Source organism: Eulemur rufifrons, chromosome 27 (genome assembly GCF_041146395.1).
Source record: "Eulemur rufifrons isolate Redbay chromosome 27, OSU_ERuf_1, whole genome shotgun sequence".
In the NCBI taxonomy this organism is placed as follows: domain Eukaryota; kingdom Metazoa; phylum Chordata; class Mammalia; order Primates; family Lemuridae; genus Eulemur; species Eulemur rufifrons.
Genome location: NC_091009.1, coordinates 19,173,732 through 19,187,503, shown reverse-complemented (window position 1 = coordinate 19,187,503; position 13,772 = coordinate 19,173,732). Strand labels below are relative to the sequence as shown.

The 13,772-nt window shown below is 43.1% G+C and overlaps 1 protein-coding gene across 2 annotated transcripts in view; it reads left to right on the top strand.

The window, feature by feature from the left end:
* Nucleotides 1–2,334: 2,334 nt before the first annotated feature.
* Nucleotides 2,335–13,772, top strand: part of TGFB2 (transforming growth factor beta 2) — a 76,511-nt gene continuing 65,073 nt past the window's right edge. For both annotated transcript variants that reach the window (XM_069459522.1, XM_069459521.1), the window contains exon 1: nt 2,335–2,680. In XM_069459522.1, coding sequence (XP_069315623.1) covers nt 2,335–2,680 — 346 coding nt within the window. The remainder of the gene's footprint in view (nt 2,681–13,772) is intronic.

The window sequence follows — 13,772 nt, the reverse complement described above, 5'->3', positions numbered from 1 at the left end:
GAGTCATGCTGAAATGAAAATGTTGACTTTGAGTAAAGGTAAAATAAAAAGGGAAAATTGAACAGTGGTAAGAATTATTCTTGTGTTCATCTAATTTGGACTTGGTTGAAATAGAAAAATGTCAAGTTCTGAGGAGTGTATAATAGTAGACATCAAACACTTAAAATTCCAGCTTCCTGGATAAATGCTATGGAAACAATGAAGTTGGTTGATAATGTCCAGCCTAGGAAGAAGGTGAAGACAAAACCATGTAAGAAATGGCTTAGGCAGCAAATTATAAAGATGACCACTCATTCATTCAAAACAGTAAAACAAAGAAATATGCCTTATTCTTTAGGTTAAAAAAAAAAAAAAAGATCTGTTTCCCAGCAGTTCACAGAGAATTAGACTGTAAACAACAAACAAATATAAGAAGCTCTAGAATGGCAACCTGTTATGGAATCCCAGAAGAATTAAAAAGGTAGGACATGAATCCTAGCTTGGAAGGCATGACTTCAGGACTGGCCTGGCCCAGAGTAGACTGGTGCTCCCTCCATAGGTGCGTGTGCGCGTGTACACATGACACAGGAGGGAACACTCCCATTCCGGAGCCAGGGATTCAATCTGGGGGACCGTGAATGAGGCACACTAAGTAAAAACGGGAGACTTGATAGCTTGTCCTTCAACAGACCTGTCCAAAATGACCGTAGAAAGTAAATACCGTAAATCACCGTTGTCAGGGCGCACATTCCACCTCCTTCCTCCCTTCCCCGCAGCCGTCCTCATTTCCACACCCCCTCAACGGTTTGGGGAGAGCTCGTGGTCTAAGTAACGAGAGGACTTCTGACTGTAATCCTAGCACGTCACTTTGTTGAAGGCAAACACGTGGTTCAGAGAGAACTTATAAATCTCTCCTCCCCGGCAAGATCGTGATGTTATCTGCTGGCAGCAGAAGGTTCGCTCTGATCGGGGCTCCAGAAGCTCCCAAAGAGAGAGAGAGAGAGAGAGAGACTGAGAGAGAGAGAGAGAGGTAGCAGAGCAAGAGAGCAAGTGAAAGAGGCAGGGGGAGAGGGATGGAGAACGTTAGTATAACGGTCTAGGGAGTCATTCAGGAACAAACTCGGGCTGCCCGGCTGCAGAAAAGAGGAGAAAGAGAGGGTCTATTTCTGGGTGGCAAGTGCCTACCTGCCCTAAGGGAGACAGTCCACGTGGGGGAGAAAACAGGAGAGGCTGGGAAAGGGTGGGAGTCCAGGGGAGCCCTTACGCAACCCCCTTAGGAATAAAACTCCCCACCCATCGCATCCCAGGGGCTGCCGTTGTGGTCCGCAGGGGGTGAGAGCAACGGCTGCGGCGGCCGATCGGCGGCGGGGTTGGCGTTTCGAGCGAGAGGAGGAGCGGGAGAAGGAGGGAGCCGGAGAGTGGACGCGTTTGCCAGCAGCAGCAGCGGCGGCGGCGGCGGCGGCAGCAGCAACGTGGAGTAACCCAGCGGGTCCGCGCACCGCCCGGGTGTAGGCCCCAGCGCGCAGCTCCCGGAGCAGGATCGTCGCAGCCTCTGCGGCCTCCGCGGCACCCGACCGAGTCCTGAGCGCCCAGCGCCGTGCGAAGCGCACCCGCCTCCCCGCGGCGCGCCGGGCTCGCCCCCAGCGCGCGCACACCCGCGCACGCACACACACACACACACACACACACACACACGTGTGCGCCTCTCCGCTCCCGAGCTGCTGCTGCTCCTGCTCCCAGCGCCGCAGTGGAAGGCAGGGCCGAACCGCTCCTTCTTTAAATATATAAATTACTGCCAGGCTCAGCCTCGGCGGCCCCCCTTGCAGAGCGCCCGGCGCCCCTCCCGTCAGTTCGCCAGCTGCCAGCCCCGGGACCTTTTCATCTCTTCCCTTTTGGCCGGAGGAGCCGAGTTCAGATCCGCCACTCCGCACCCGAGACTGACACACTGAACTCCATTTCCTCCTCCTACATTTATTTCTGCTAAATAGCCACTCGTCTATTTTTTTCCCCCACGTCTGGTTGCTCCAAGAAAAATTTTTCTTACTCCCCAAAGTCAGGGTTCCCCCTGCCCATCCCGTATTAATATTTTCACTTTGGGAACTCCTTGCCTTTTCTTTTCTTTTTTCTTCCTTCCTTTTTTTTTTTTTTTTTTTTTTAAAGGAATCAAGCAAGATACATTTTTCTATTGGGCACTGACTTTCGATTGTTTGCAAAAGTTTCGCATTAAAAACAAACAAACAAACAACTCTCCCTGGTCTGTACTTAGAGAATTGTTCGTTTCTTTGTTTTCTTCTTCTTACTTTTTGTAAAAACAGAAACAAAAAAAACCAAAACTTTTTTCCACCTTTTTAAAAAATGCACTACTGTGTCCTGAGCGCTTTTCTGCTCCTGCATCTGGTCACGGTCGCGCTCAGCCTGTCTACCTGCAGCACACTCGATATGGACCAGTTCATGCGCAAGAGGATCGAGGCGATCCGCGGGCAGATCCTGAGCAAGCTGAAGCTCACCAGCCCCCCAGAAGACTATCCTGAGCCCGAGGAAGTCCCCCCGGAGGTGATTTCCATCTACAACAGCACCAGGGACTTGCTCCAGGAGAAGGCGAGCCGGAGGGCGGCCGCCTGCGAGCGCGAGCGGAGCGACGAGGAGTACTACGCCAAGGAGGTTTACAAAATAGACATGCCGCCCTTCTTCCCCTCCGAAAGTAAGTACCGATCTTCGCTTCCATCCCCCGAGGTTTAGCGCTGCCCGGGAGCTCGCAAACCCGCAGCAGCCCCGGGGATCGCCCTTCCCTCCCCCGCTTGCCCGTCGCTCTTTTCCCGGTCTCCCGTCCACCTCCTTTCCACTTGCGTGCTTGAGACCGTCAGGTTTTGAAACGTGAACTTTCTGCTTTATTTTCTCCATCTCTCCCTTCCCCCAACGCCTCAGTCCTGTCTAAGACGTTACGCTCTTTTTCTCGTCCCTGAAATTCTTTACTCGGCCACCAGCCTGGAGTCAGCCCTCCCCTGTCAAACCAGAGGCGCTCCCTGGGGCAGAGTTAAACCGGGAAATCTTGGTAGGTTTGTTTTCTTTGCTCCGATTGACGTGGAGCGCGCCGAACTGGTGCAGCAAGGGTTAAAAAAAAAAGAGGCTCAAAACTAGCCTCTCCGGAAGGCGCCCCCTTTCCGTGCTGACCTATCAGCTGGTTCCCCAAGCCTTCCCTATTGTCTCCAACTCCCCTAAAAAAATGTCAGCATCGCGGAAACAAAACCCGGTGTGGAGACCCCTCGAGAAACCTACCTCGAAACCCTCAATCCGTGATGTATCTATTGCCATCCCTGGGCGTGTAATTACCCAATGGCAAACTCTCGTAACCACGTCCCCTTTTGACTTCACCTGGAGTGACAGAAAGGACAACTTCGTTTCTGACTGCGTTTAAAAAGGTTTCAGTTTACGTTATTTTTCAGAATTCACCCAAACCTGCCTTCTTAAAATCTCCGGTGTAGCAGATCATTTTTCATTTTTCTTAGGGGCTTATTGTTGGTCTTGTTCAACCTTGAGCACCGTGCTCCTGCCTTTTCATAGGCTTTCTATAGTTACTTCGGTGCATTCCTAAAACTCAGAGTAGAAGACAGCCGGATTTTTTTTTTTTTTTTTTTTTTTAAACTGGCTTCTGGCGTCTCTGAGAACAGTGTCCTCAAAACCAGCTGGCATACAGTAGCAATGGGAGTGAAATGATTTATTGTGGAGCTCTTTTGGGGCAAGGGAGAGGACAGTTAGCATAGAATTATTTCAGAGTTCTTAAAACAAAACAAAACAAAACAAAAAAAAGAGTGAGACAGAGACAGAGAAGCAGTTAACTTATGATACCTGAGAGGGTTAAATACCAGGAAGAAGCAAAAGAAAAGGAAAAAAAAAATCACTTGTACATTTGTGTATTCCAAATCCCAAGTTGTAAACTTTTCATTGGTTGCTCATTCCTCTCCTCCCCTTTCCATGCCCTATATACTTGCTGGCTGCCTTTGCAACATCTCTGTGTCTTGCCTAAATAGATAATACAGCCATCTTGGTAATTTTATCCTAGAGATTCTAATTGCAGGGTGGTGCTTTTCTTTGTTAATATTTATTTTTAGTTGGACAAGTCCTGGCCCTGTGACTTGCCATGTCTTGTACTTGATGGTCTCAGAATGTCAGCCCATGCATCTAACCCCAGTCGTTCTGGTGACCTTTATTTTGCTGCAGGTTCTGCTCTTCTTGTTCAATAGCAGAACAGAGGCAGGGAATTCTGGCAAGCAGGATGATTTTATTATTGTAATTATGGCACTATCCACAGCAATGGTGATAAATATACTCCACCCTGGTTATCCCCCTGGGGAAGTAAAGCTTTCTATCTGGGGTGGAGCCAAGGAGATATTAGGAGAGCAAGTTCATTGTAATTAGTCCAAAACCATTGAGTTGGAGCAGGGAGTTGAGTCAGTTTGCTTTCTCTAGCACGTGCATCGGTTCTACTGGTATTTGGGCAGACAGGCAAGTATGTTATGCAGAACTTGAAATAACTCATCCTTCAATGTGTACATGCAGAAGCTCTAATAAACCACTAGTACTTTTATAACACAGAGAGGAGATCTGATCTTATTATTGTATAGGTATGGAGAGAGCAAGTAACCCAAGAGGGCGTTAATTTTTTGTTCTCTCAAGCACACTTTGGTCTGAAGAGCTGAGATGGTCCAACCCAGCATCACAGTCATCAACAAATTAGAAAAATTCCTAGATTATTAGGAGGGTTTCAGAATATGGCATCTAAGATCATTGTGTGCATTCTCTTCTCCCTTTCATCCCTAGCTGCCAAATAAATTAAAATTTCTGGTAAGTCCAGGATAAAATATATACTACCAGTTTTCATACAGAAAATACAGGCTTTAAGTTTAGGAGCAGAAAGCCATATTAATAGCAGGTTCGATACTACTGTGCAAGGACTGTGGATAATTTTATAGAAAGTAGGTTAACTGATTTTCCAGCACTTTCTAGTTATACTGGAATATAGCGAATCCTTCCAAAGAAAAGGAAGAAAAGAAAAAAACCCATATTTTTAAAAAAGCAAATTGAAAGTACAGCATTGGCTTATATACCAACTTTCCCTCTTTAGGACTTTTCTGCTTAACTTTTAACTCGGCTGTCACTGAGGGAGTGTGCCTGTCATTTCTTGCAGTGAATCCGGCAAGGGTCATAAGCCCCAGAGATGAAGGCATGGGAAAGATCACTGGTTCATTTTTTACCACCAACTTATTAGTGTTCGGGGAGTGACTTCAGCTCAAGTATTACAAATATGCTCTAATTATACTCAATGAGCTATATATCATTACAGATTGCTGATAGCCCTTTATGGGACATTTTATAAAGTTCAGACTAAATATTTTTAGCAATGTGGAGATTTAAAAGTAAAAATATAAGAGATATTGTATATGCCCTCAGGAATATTTTGTCTTAAATATTATCCTTGGCCAAGTGTACTATATAAATACAGTAAATATGAATAGAACTGGCCAGGTGCCAGTCTTCTAGGATGAATTTTAGTCAAGAATGTATTTCTGGGATATAAATAATACTGTGTCAACATTTAAAGAAGGGGTCTGATTAGTTTTGAATTTATTCATATTGATCTTTTCACATGCTGTTAGTTTAAGGCTCAAAGTGGAGTTATGCTAAGGTTTACCGATAGTTTGCCCACTGGGAATTAGTGGACTTCTAGTAGTTTGACAGTCCACTTGATGTTCAAGGCATATCTATTCAAAAGACACTGCATGAAGTTTTAGAAATTTAGAAAGAGTGATTACTTTAAATGCAGAAAGAATCCAAATAATTGACTTGCAAAATCTGTAGTGGCTTGGACAATCAAAAATGGAAGAGACAAAAAGTTTCATTTTCTTTCTTTCCTCTCCCTGTTTCATTATAACAATCAGCACATGTTGTGGTTCTAACCCTGGTGATTTGGTATGCCCTTCTTCTCCCTCCACTCCCACTGGAACATTTGGCAAAGTCTGGAGACATTTTTGGTTGACTGGGGGGTAGAGGGGTGCTATTGGCATTTAGTGGGCAGAAGCCAGGGATGTTTCTAACCATTCTATAATGCACAGGACAGACCTCCCCTCCCCCATCAAGGAATCACCCAGACCAAAATGTCAGTAATGCCAATCTTGAGAAGCCCTGATAGCTCTGGTATTTATTTTGTGTAACTGAATTCTGTTAGTAATATTATTTCAAAAGTAATAATAAAAATAAAATATCTTTTTGAACAAAGGATATTAAAATGAGAGCATTAAATAGGAGGATAATTCGAAGGTTATCTTAATTAAATGGAGTATGGATTAGACCATTTTGTATGGTATATTCTTTATTATTGCAATCTTAAATCACCTAAATTAGAGACATCAAAACTTCCCATTTATTTAGTGTGGCTAATGGTGTTGACCCATCCATTAGTAGCTTCAGTCAGCAGCAGTGTGATGTTAGAACAGAGAAAAAAGAAGTGAGGAATTATCTTGGGTTTTCCTTGCAGTGAAAATAAGCAGTTTGTGTTAATGAAGAGTGGAATCTCCAAGCTAGGCAACAGAAGAAAGTAAATAATCATGTTGGTTTATTCTACCATATTGAATTGGATAAAACTAAAACATACAGACTGAAAAATCACAATGAGATTTCTTTTGTAATTGTTTCACATGGATGTGAAATATTGAATACCAAGCAATCTCCTTTTCTATTTCCTCTGTAATTTTCCAAGTGACATTGTGGAATGTAGAATGGCATACCAATGACACTATGGTTTGGGGAAATGTGATTTAGCATTCAATTCATGAATATGTCTTTCTATATACCAATTGCTGGTCTATTGACGAGTTGCCCAGTGGAGGAAAATATTAGCAATTGCTGGATCATAGAAGTACTTTGCTTTACTTTATTTTTTAAGATTCTCTGTGTGTGTTTGTTTGTATGTGGGTGTATGAGAGAGACAGACAGAGAGAGAAAGAGAGAGATTGAGCAAAGACAGACTTGAACTCCTTGACTTCCAGAATGATTTGAGTTATTAATACACAACAGACCAAACTTTAATTCCCCCCTTTTTATTGCATCATTGCTTGTTCTAATTCTAGTGCCTAATTGTGGTTACATTTAAGTTGGGCCACATGCTCTTCCTTCAGGATTTCCTTTTTTTTTTTTTTTTTTTGTTACTTTTCAAAGACGAGAAAAAATTCTCAAAGAAATAGACTGTTTATAACTGAAGCAGTTCAGGAGTCTTTGTTGCCAACTGAGGCCAGCCTGCTTTATTCCTCTCCTGAGGACACCCCTCCTCACCACCTAGTAGAGGCTGGGCTTTGCGAATCTTGAGGGGCAGTTGGGGACCACTTGACCTCCCAGAAGGAAGCGGGCGGGGGAGCCCTCCATGTCTCTACAGCGACCCCTGTGGTCCACTCAAGGAGCTGCATTTTTTGAATTAAGACTTCTCCCTGGTGAAAAGATGCTGATGTAACCTAGTCGCAGCATCTTTCATATAAAGATATGAAAGAATGACAGATCATTTTTCCTAGAGGAAACGGAGATGTAAAAAAAGAGCTAATGACTCAGTGTTAAACCCACATCAAATCTGGGTTAGAACCAAGGAGGTCACTGACTCCTAGGCCTTTGCCCAGAAATTACAACACACTTCAGGCTGCTTTTTTAGAAGGTTCGGGAAAATAGAGTGGAGGAGCCTGGCCGAGGGAGAAGTGTGCAGGCCCACCTCTACTTCTGTCCTCCACCATATGTTCAGGGGTAAGGTGAGCGGTAAGCAAGAGATTGCACGGAAGAGCTCTGCAAATCGCCCTTCCAGCCAGCCCGATGTAGCATTTCCGGTGCTGCCAGGATCCTGGAGAGAGGATTTGGATTTGCCAGATGTGCTTGCTCTACTTCAGCAGCTCTTCTGCTCAAGGGTGTATTCCACTTTGCAGATTCTGAACAGCTTGATGAAATGTGGCTCTGGCTGAGATAAACAATTGTTTCCATTGTCATTTTGAAAGCATATGGTGTGCTTTCATTTTTTGATTTTTGGGTTTTTTTTTAATATCCTTTAAAAACAAAGATAGTTTTTAACTTAGGGATTCAATGTTGTCCAGGTATTTTATTTTAAATTTAATAACATGTTAGGGATTCATGGACGGGTTTGTTTAGACTGGAAAGTTTGCTTCCATCATCTGTTTAGAAGACATTTGCATCATGCGCTTTTGGTGGTTGTTTGTTTTGTTTCTTTTCTAACCTCAGATATCCAGAAGTAGGTGTTTAACCGCACTGCACTTAAACCACCACTTTGCTTCCTGGATTGGTTCGGTGGCCTTGACCCTGAAGAAAACTGCCCCTTGACCTCTTCCCTGCAATCTCTGAAGTACCTTCTTGCCCTTCACTGTGATGCACTCTCTGCATATATGGTGGTCGAAGCCTCACACGTCATGTCCCCATTCAATAGTCTGCTGAGTGTGCGGGAGACAGGAGCCCCTTCACTTAACCAGGCCTCAGTTTCTTCACTTGTAAAGATGAAGATTATAACACTTCCTTCCTAGGGATATAAAGGGTGACAATCATATGTATGAAGACACACCTAATGCAGCTGCTTCTGGCCCTTAGTAGGCCTTCTTTGGATTGGCAGCTGTTAACTCACTGGGTCTCAAACACCATTGACTTTAAGATGCACCATTATTTTATGTGCCGCTAAGAAAGAAATATCACTGCCAAGTAACTCCAATGTGCCATTGATTATAACAGAGTCTGGCTTTTAGAGATATGAAAATTCGATTTAAAGTGATGCCCTGTGAACAATTTTCACTAGCCTGGGATGTCTTGTCTCATTCTTTACTTTGTAGTTCCACTCAATGGATCTATTTCCCTTGCACACTCAGATTGTTCCTTAGGTGGCCTTTGTCACTTCAGGGCAAGGCCAGTCATTTGCCATGTTTCCATCTGGTCCTATGAAAAGGCCCTGAGAGTTTAGGCTTCTTTGAGTCAGACTTTTCAGGGTCTGGCTTCTCCTCCTTGCTCAGCCCCTCCTATCACGAAGTCCCTGCATGAAAACTGCACTCTGGTCACATCACCCTTTTTGCCTTTACCCAACTAGACAATTAATTTTCATGCCTCTGGGCCTTTGTTTATGCTTTTTACTCCACTTGGAGTTCTATCTTTTGACACCTTTAAAAATTTTTCTAGGCTTAGTCAGATACTACCTCCTTAAGAAACCTTTCTTGATTTTCCTAGTCTCATTTAATTTGCACTCTCACTATACTGATGTTTGTCTCTACTATCTCTGCCTATTCTCTTTTGCTAGTGGTAGTAACATGTAGCTCTATTCCGGGCTGTCTTCTTCACTGGTTTGTAAACTTCCTCAGAACAGAAACCGAATCTAACTTATTTATAGTCTTATGGGACCTAGCACATTGTATTTGCTCAATACATGTTTGACAGATGAATGAGCATTCTCTTTAGAGAGTAAAATCGAACCACTGGAAGGAAGATCTGTGAGTTCAAGGAGGTGTAGAGATGTGGAGAGATGAAATCTCTTCACCTTCATTATCAGGGAAAATGTCCCTGATGGCTCATATCGCTATGCTAAGACAGTCACACATTTCTTGTTTCCGGTTTTTCTGATAATCATGAAAATGATGATGATAATGATGATGATGAAAGCTAAACTTTATTGGGCACTTACTATATGCCTAGCATAGTTTTAGATATTTTACATATATATACTCTTTAATCCTCACAAGCAATCCTATAAAGTCAGTACTAATATTTTCCCTTTGACATCTGAGGACATGGATATAGCTCTTTCTATCAGTGATGTCTTATTGAAATAAGGCTTTCAGTCACCACGGATAATAGAGCCCTAGTACCAAGCCCGGGAAATACAGAACATGACTTTTCTTGCCCTCTTGAAAAACGATGTAGTACATCCACAAGAGAAAGGTAAACCTCCTCTGCTACCAAAAATTACATTTACAAACTCTGAATTCTTTTTGCAGAAAAGGAAATATAACTCTGAAGTCTTGCACACAACCTTGAATCTTTTTTCTTGCCTCTAACACATTCATCTTTTCTCTCTGCACTTGGTTGATACAAAAATTGTGATATCTCAAGTCCCTAGCTTTGGCTTTTGACTGCAACCATTTTCTTTACAAAAGTTGGGATGAATTTGATGGATAGGGCAGTCTTCTTGTCTCTTTCAGAGGATTAATTTATTTGGGAAGGCAAGATGGTGTTGTACAATGAGCATGGACTTTGGAGCCAAACAGACCCAATAAGTAAAGGAAAGAGAATAAATAAAAGGGAATTGCACCAAAGGAATCTCAGAGGCTGAAAGGGAAGCAGTAGCATCAAAGACAAGAAGTCCTACTCCAGGCCTGTGTCAATTGTTAAAAAGTGGTCCTGTTTTGGTTAGCAACTTAGCTCTCTCAATGCAAGTTATTAAAAACTGCCTCATTGACATTTAAGTTGCTTCCTACTGGATTCAGATCTTGGCTCTGCCATTATTGGCTTTTTGTGGCTGGGTTTGAAACCTGGCCTTCATTTCTTTATTTGTAAAGATGGAGAAATTAACACCTGCCTCCTTGGGTGTTGTAAAGGAATGAGGTGTGTGAAGCACTTAATGTGGCTGTCTTTGGCAATTAGTAGGCCTTCTTTGCACCGCAGCTATTATTCATGGAATCTCAGACGCCACTGACTTTAAAATGCACTGTTATTTTATGTGCCACTAAGAAAGAGACATCACTACCAATTAACTCTCCTGTGCCATTGATTATAAGAGAGGACCTGGATTTTTAGAGATACTAAAATGTGAAAAATATGTAGAGTCAGTGAAATCACTTAAATATGTGTGGAATGAAAGAATAGCAATGTGTATACACATGGTTCGGAAGCTGCACTGGAAACACATGGAAAATTAAGTGGAGGCGTGACATGTACCCTCAGAATCTTTTTCAGTTTAGTGAATCTCAGGAGCCTCCACCTGGTTCTGTCTGCCTGGGGAACAGGAAGCAGGAGGTCCACGTGATATGCTCCTCCCAGCCAGAGAGTCTTGAAAATGAAAAATTTCCGGTTTTGATTTTTTTTTTTTTTTTGACAGCTAAGATGTTACCAGCTGTTTCAAAGGCTATGTAAATTTTTAGGGAAAAAAATGTTTAAATTATTTTCATTGATCTCTCCAAATGTGCGCATGAGTCCATAGCACCTGCCTCTTTATCTTCTCGGGTCACAAAGTCTGAAATCAAACAAAGGACCAAGGGGGGGTTTCAAAAAAAGCTAAGGTGCAGAGTAGGCTTCTGTGCAATGTGCTTTTGGGCCTGGTGCCACCTCTCCTTACAGGTGCCCTGTCCCTTATTACCTACCCCAGTGATTGACAGACTGAGAAAGAAGCCAGGATGTTGGAAGTCAAGGCAGAGGCAGGTCAGGCAGCGGTGGTGGGACTCAGGTAGAGCACATTTCATCGCCGTAACCATGCACTGGCCGCGGCAGCCTCTTAGCTGTCAGGTGGATCATTTATAAAAAGGTTTCAATGATGGAATCGCATTAGGCAGTAGAAGTCCCGGTGGAGAAGGTGGATGAGATGAAGAGGAGGGACTGATCAGGAGTCACCGCAAAGTGCTTAAGGGGTAGAAATGAAAACAGAGAGGAGAAGCCATGCTAAGGCCTTGGGTCCTGGTTAACAGTGGAAGATGTTCTCTCAGTGAGGTGACATCCTGGCTTTCCTGGGACAACCCAGTGACACCATTGGTGTGAGAAGATACTGCCTTCCAAGAGGAATTGGGTTTACTGGATTTAGCATCTGTTAGAAGCAGAGAAAGCCTCGTGGAGCTGAGAAAGCTGTGGACCAGGACCACCCCTTCATTCTCTCAAATGAATACTTGGGTTTGCTGCTGCTTGATAAGTCAGAAAGGTTTGCCTTAGATGTTCCTGTAACCACAGTGACTTGAGGAACTTCAGGCAAATGAAAAATGATTTCTGGATGTTGGGAAGCTCAAGACTTCTGGAAAGAGTTTGAATGCATTTCCATCCCTCCACGGGCAGCTGTGGTCTCTCTCACACCAGCATGTTCCACACCTCTTTGCACACAGGGAGGGCATCCCTGTTCCCTCAGGCCTTCCTAGCTACCTACGTGTTGGTAATTACGAAGCAGGTTATTCCTGAAGAAAGGCACTGTTTCTGAAAGAAAAGTCATGGGGTAGCGATTTGAGAAGAAGCCTGCCCTTTTGGAGTTGTTGTTTGTTCAGGAAGTACTGTAGCATCTTTTTGGTCTCATGAAAGAAAAAGAAAAATGTTGTGACTTAGACCTTGGCTCTGTTCATTTGGCTTTTCCTATCTAGCCCACACTGCACTGACAAATACCACATCTGTCTTGACAAGCTGGTTCGCAAATAACTATCCATTCATAACTTTAGGCTGTTGTCAGAATCCTTATTTGTTACTTCATCCTGTGAACAAGAATGCAGAGTTTGGTTCTGAGAGACACACTGAAATGACCACAAGTCCACTGGTCTTTGTAGATCTCTCTATCTGAAAAAGATTACTGTGTACTTTTTAGCGGACTTTCAAACCACTAAAATATTTATTGTTGCCAAAACATAAATGGGAATTTTCTGGGAAATACAATTTAATTTTGAAGTTTTGGATTCATTTCAGTGGTGGTAATTTCAATGCTGCTTAGACCAAATTTATCAGGAATTGTTCTGTCTACACCAGATGTAGCAGTAACTTTGCTTTTCCCTCCATTGGGGGGTTTCTTTTTTATGTAGTCATTATTTCCCTGTCTGTTGGCTTAATCTCATTTTCACTTTTGCCTTGACATCTTCATGGCAATGCGGCTAAAGTTCTTTCTACTTGCTTTATAATGAAGTCTTGTAATTTAGCTCAGAAAGTCCAAAAAGGGTGTGGATGACTTATTCTGATTCTACTTTACAAGGAGAAAAAAATAATCACAGACCAAGAACATTTCTTGGCAGAGGATGGGTGATTTGGTCAAGGAACTATCTCCTCGGAGGTCAGTGAGGGCTTTCTGTGGGCAAATGTTTCTACGTCCAAGTTCATCCCTTGACATTTTGGGTTCTGTAGGGTAAGGAGGGGAAGATAGAGGAAGAAGTGCTCCAAACCTCCTGGCCCTTACCTGAAAGCAGCTGGGCAGAACCAAAGCTGAATTATAGCCATCACCCCAAGTTCTGGAACAGCTGGTCCTACCTTTAGAGACGTCTGTTAAACTCTACCACGTTGGGCTGCTATTCTCTCTCTCCACCCTGTTTTATATCTGAGACATCTTCAGGCATTTTTTAAAAATCAAATTGATTGGAATAGTAATTTAGTCACTCCCTAGTACCTCTTCATAGTATTAAGCCTTAGGTTGTAGTGTATTAACTAAAGTCACTGGTCAGATCTATGAAGGAACTCCTGGACTGCCACTGTTCCACCTATTAAACATGTGCTTTTCTTCTCCATAGAATGAGGCGACTGGTGCTAATTTGTTTTGGAGACAGAGATATTTCAGAAGAATTCCACTGTCAGGAAATATCACCATCAATAACGAAACTATGTGTGTAGAGTCATGTCTAATTTCATTAACTCTTTGTCACAAGCACTCGGATTCTCAAAACAGGATCTTGATCCAAGCTGACCCCAAATCATTATACATTTGGATCAGTTTGCCCTTTCTCAGTAACATTTGCTGGGAATTCTCTAGAGAAGAGTAGAAACTCATTGTAGTTTAGTGTTGGGAGGAGTGATAGTACCCACTTATAGAATTGCTGTATTATAGT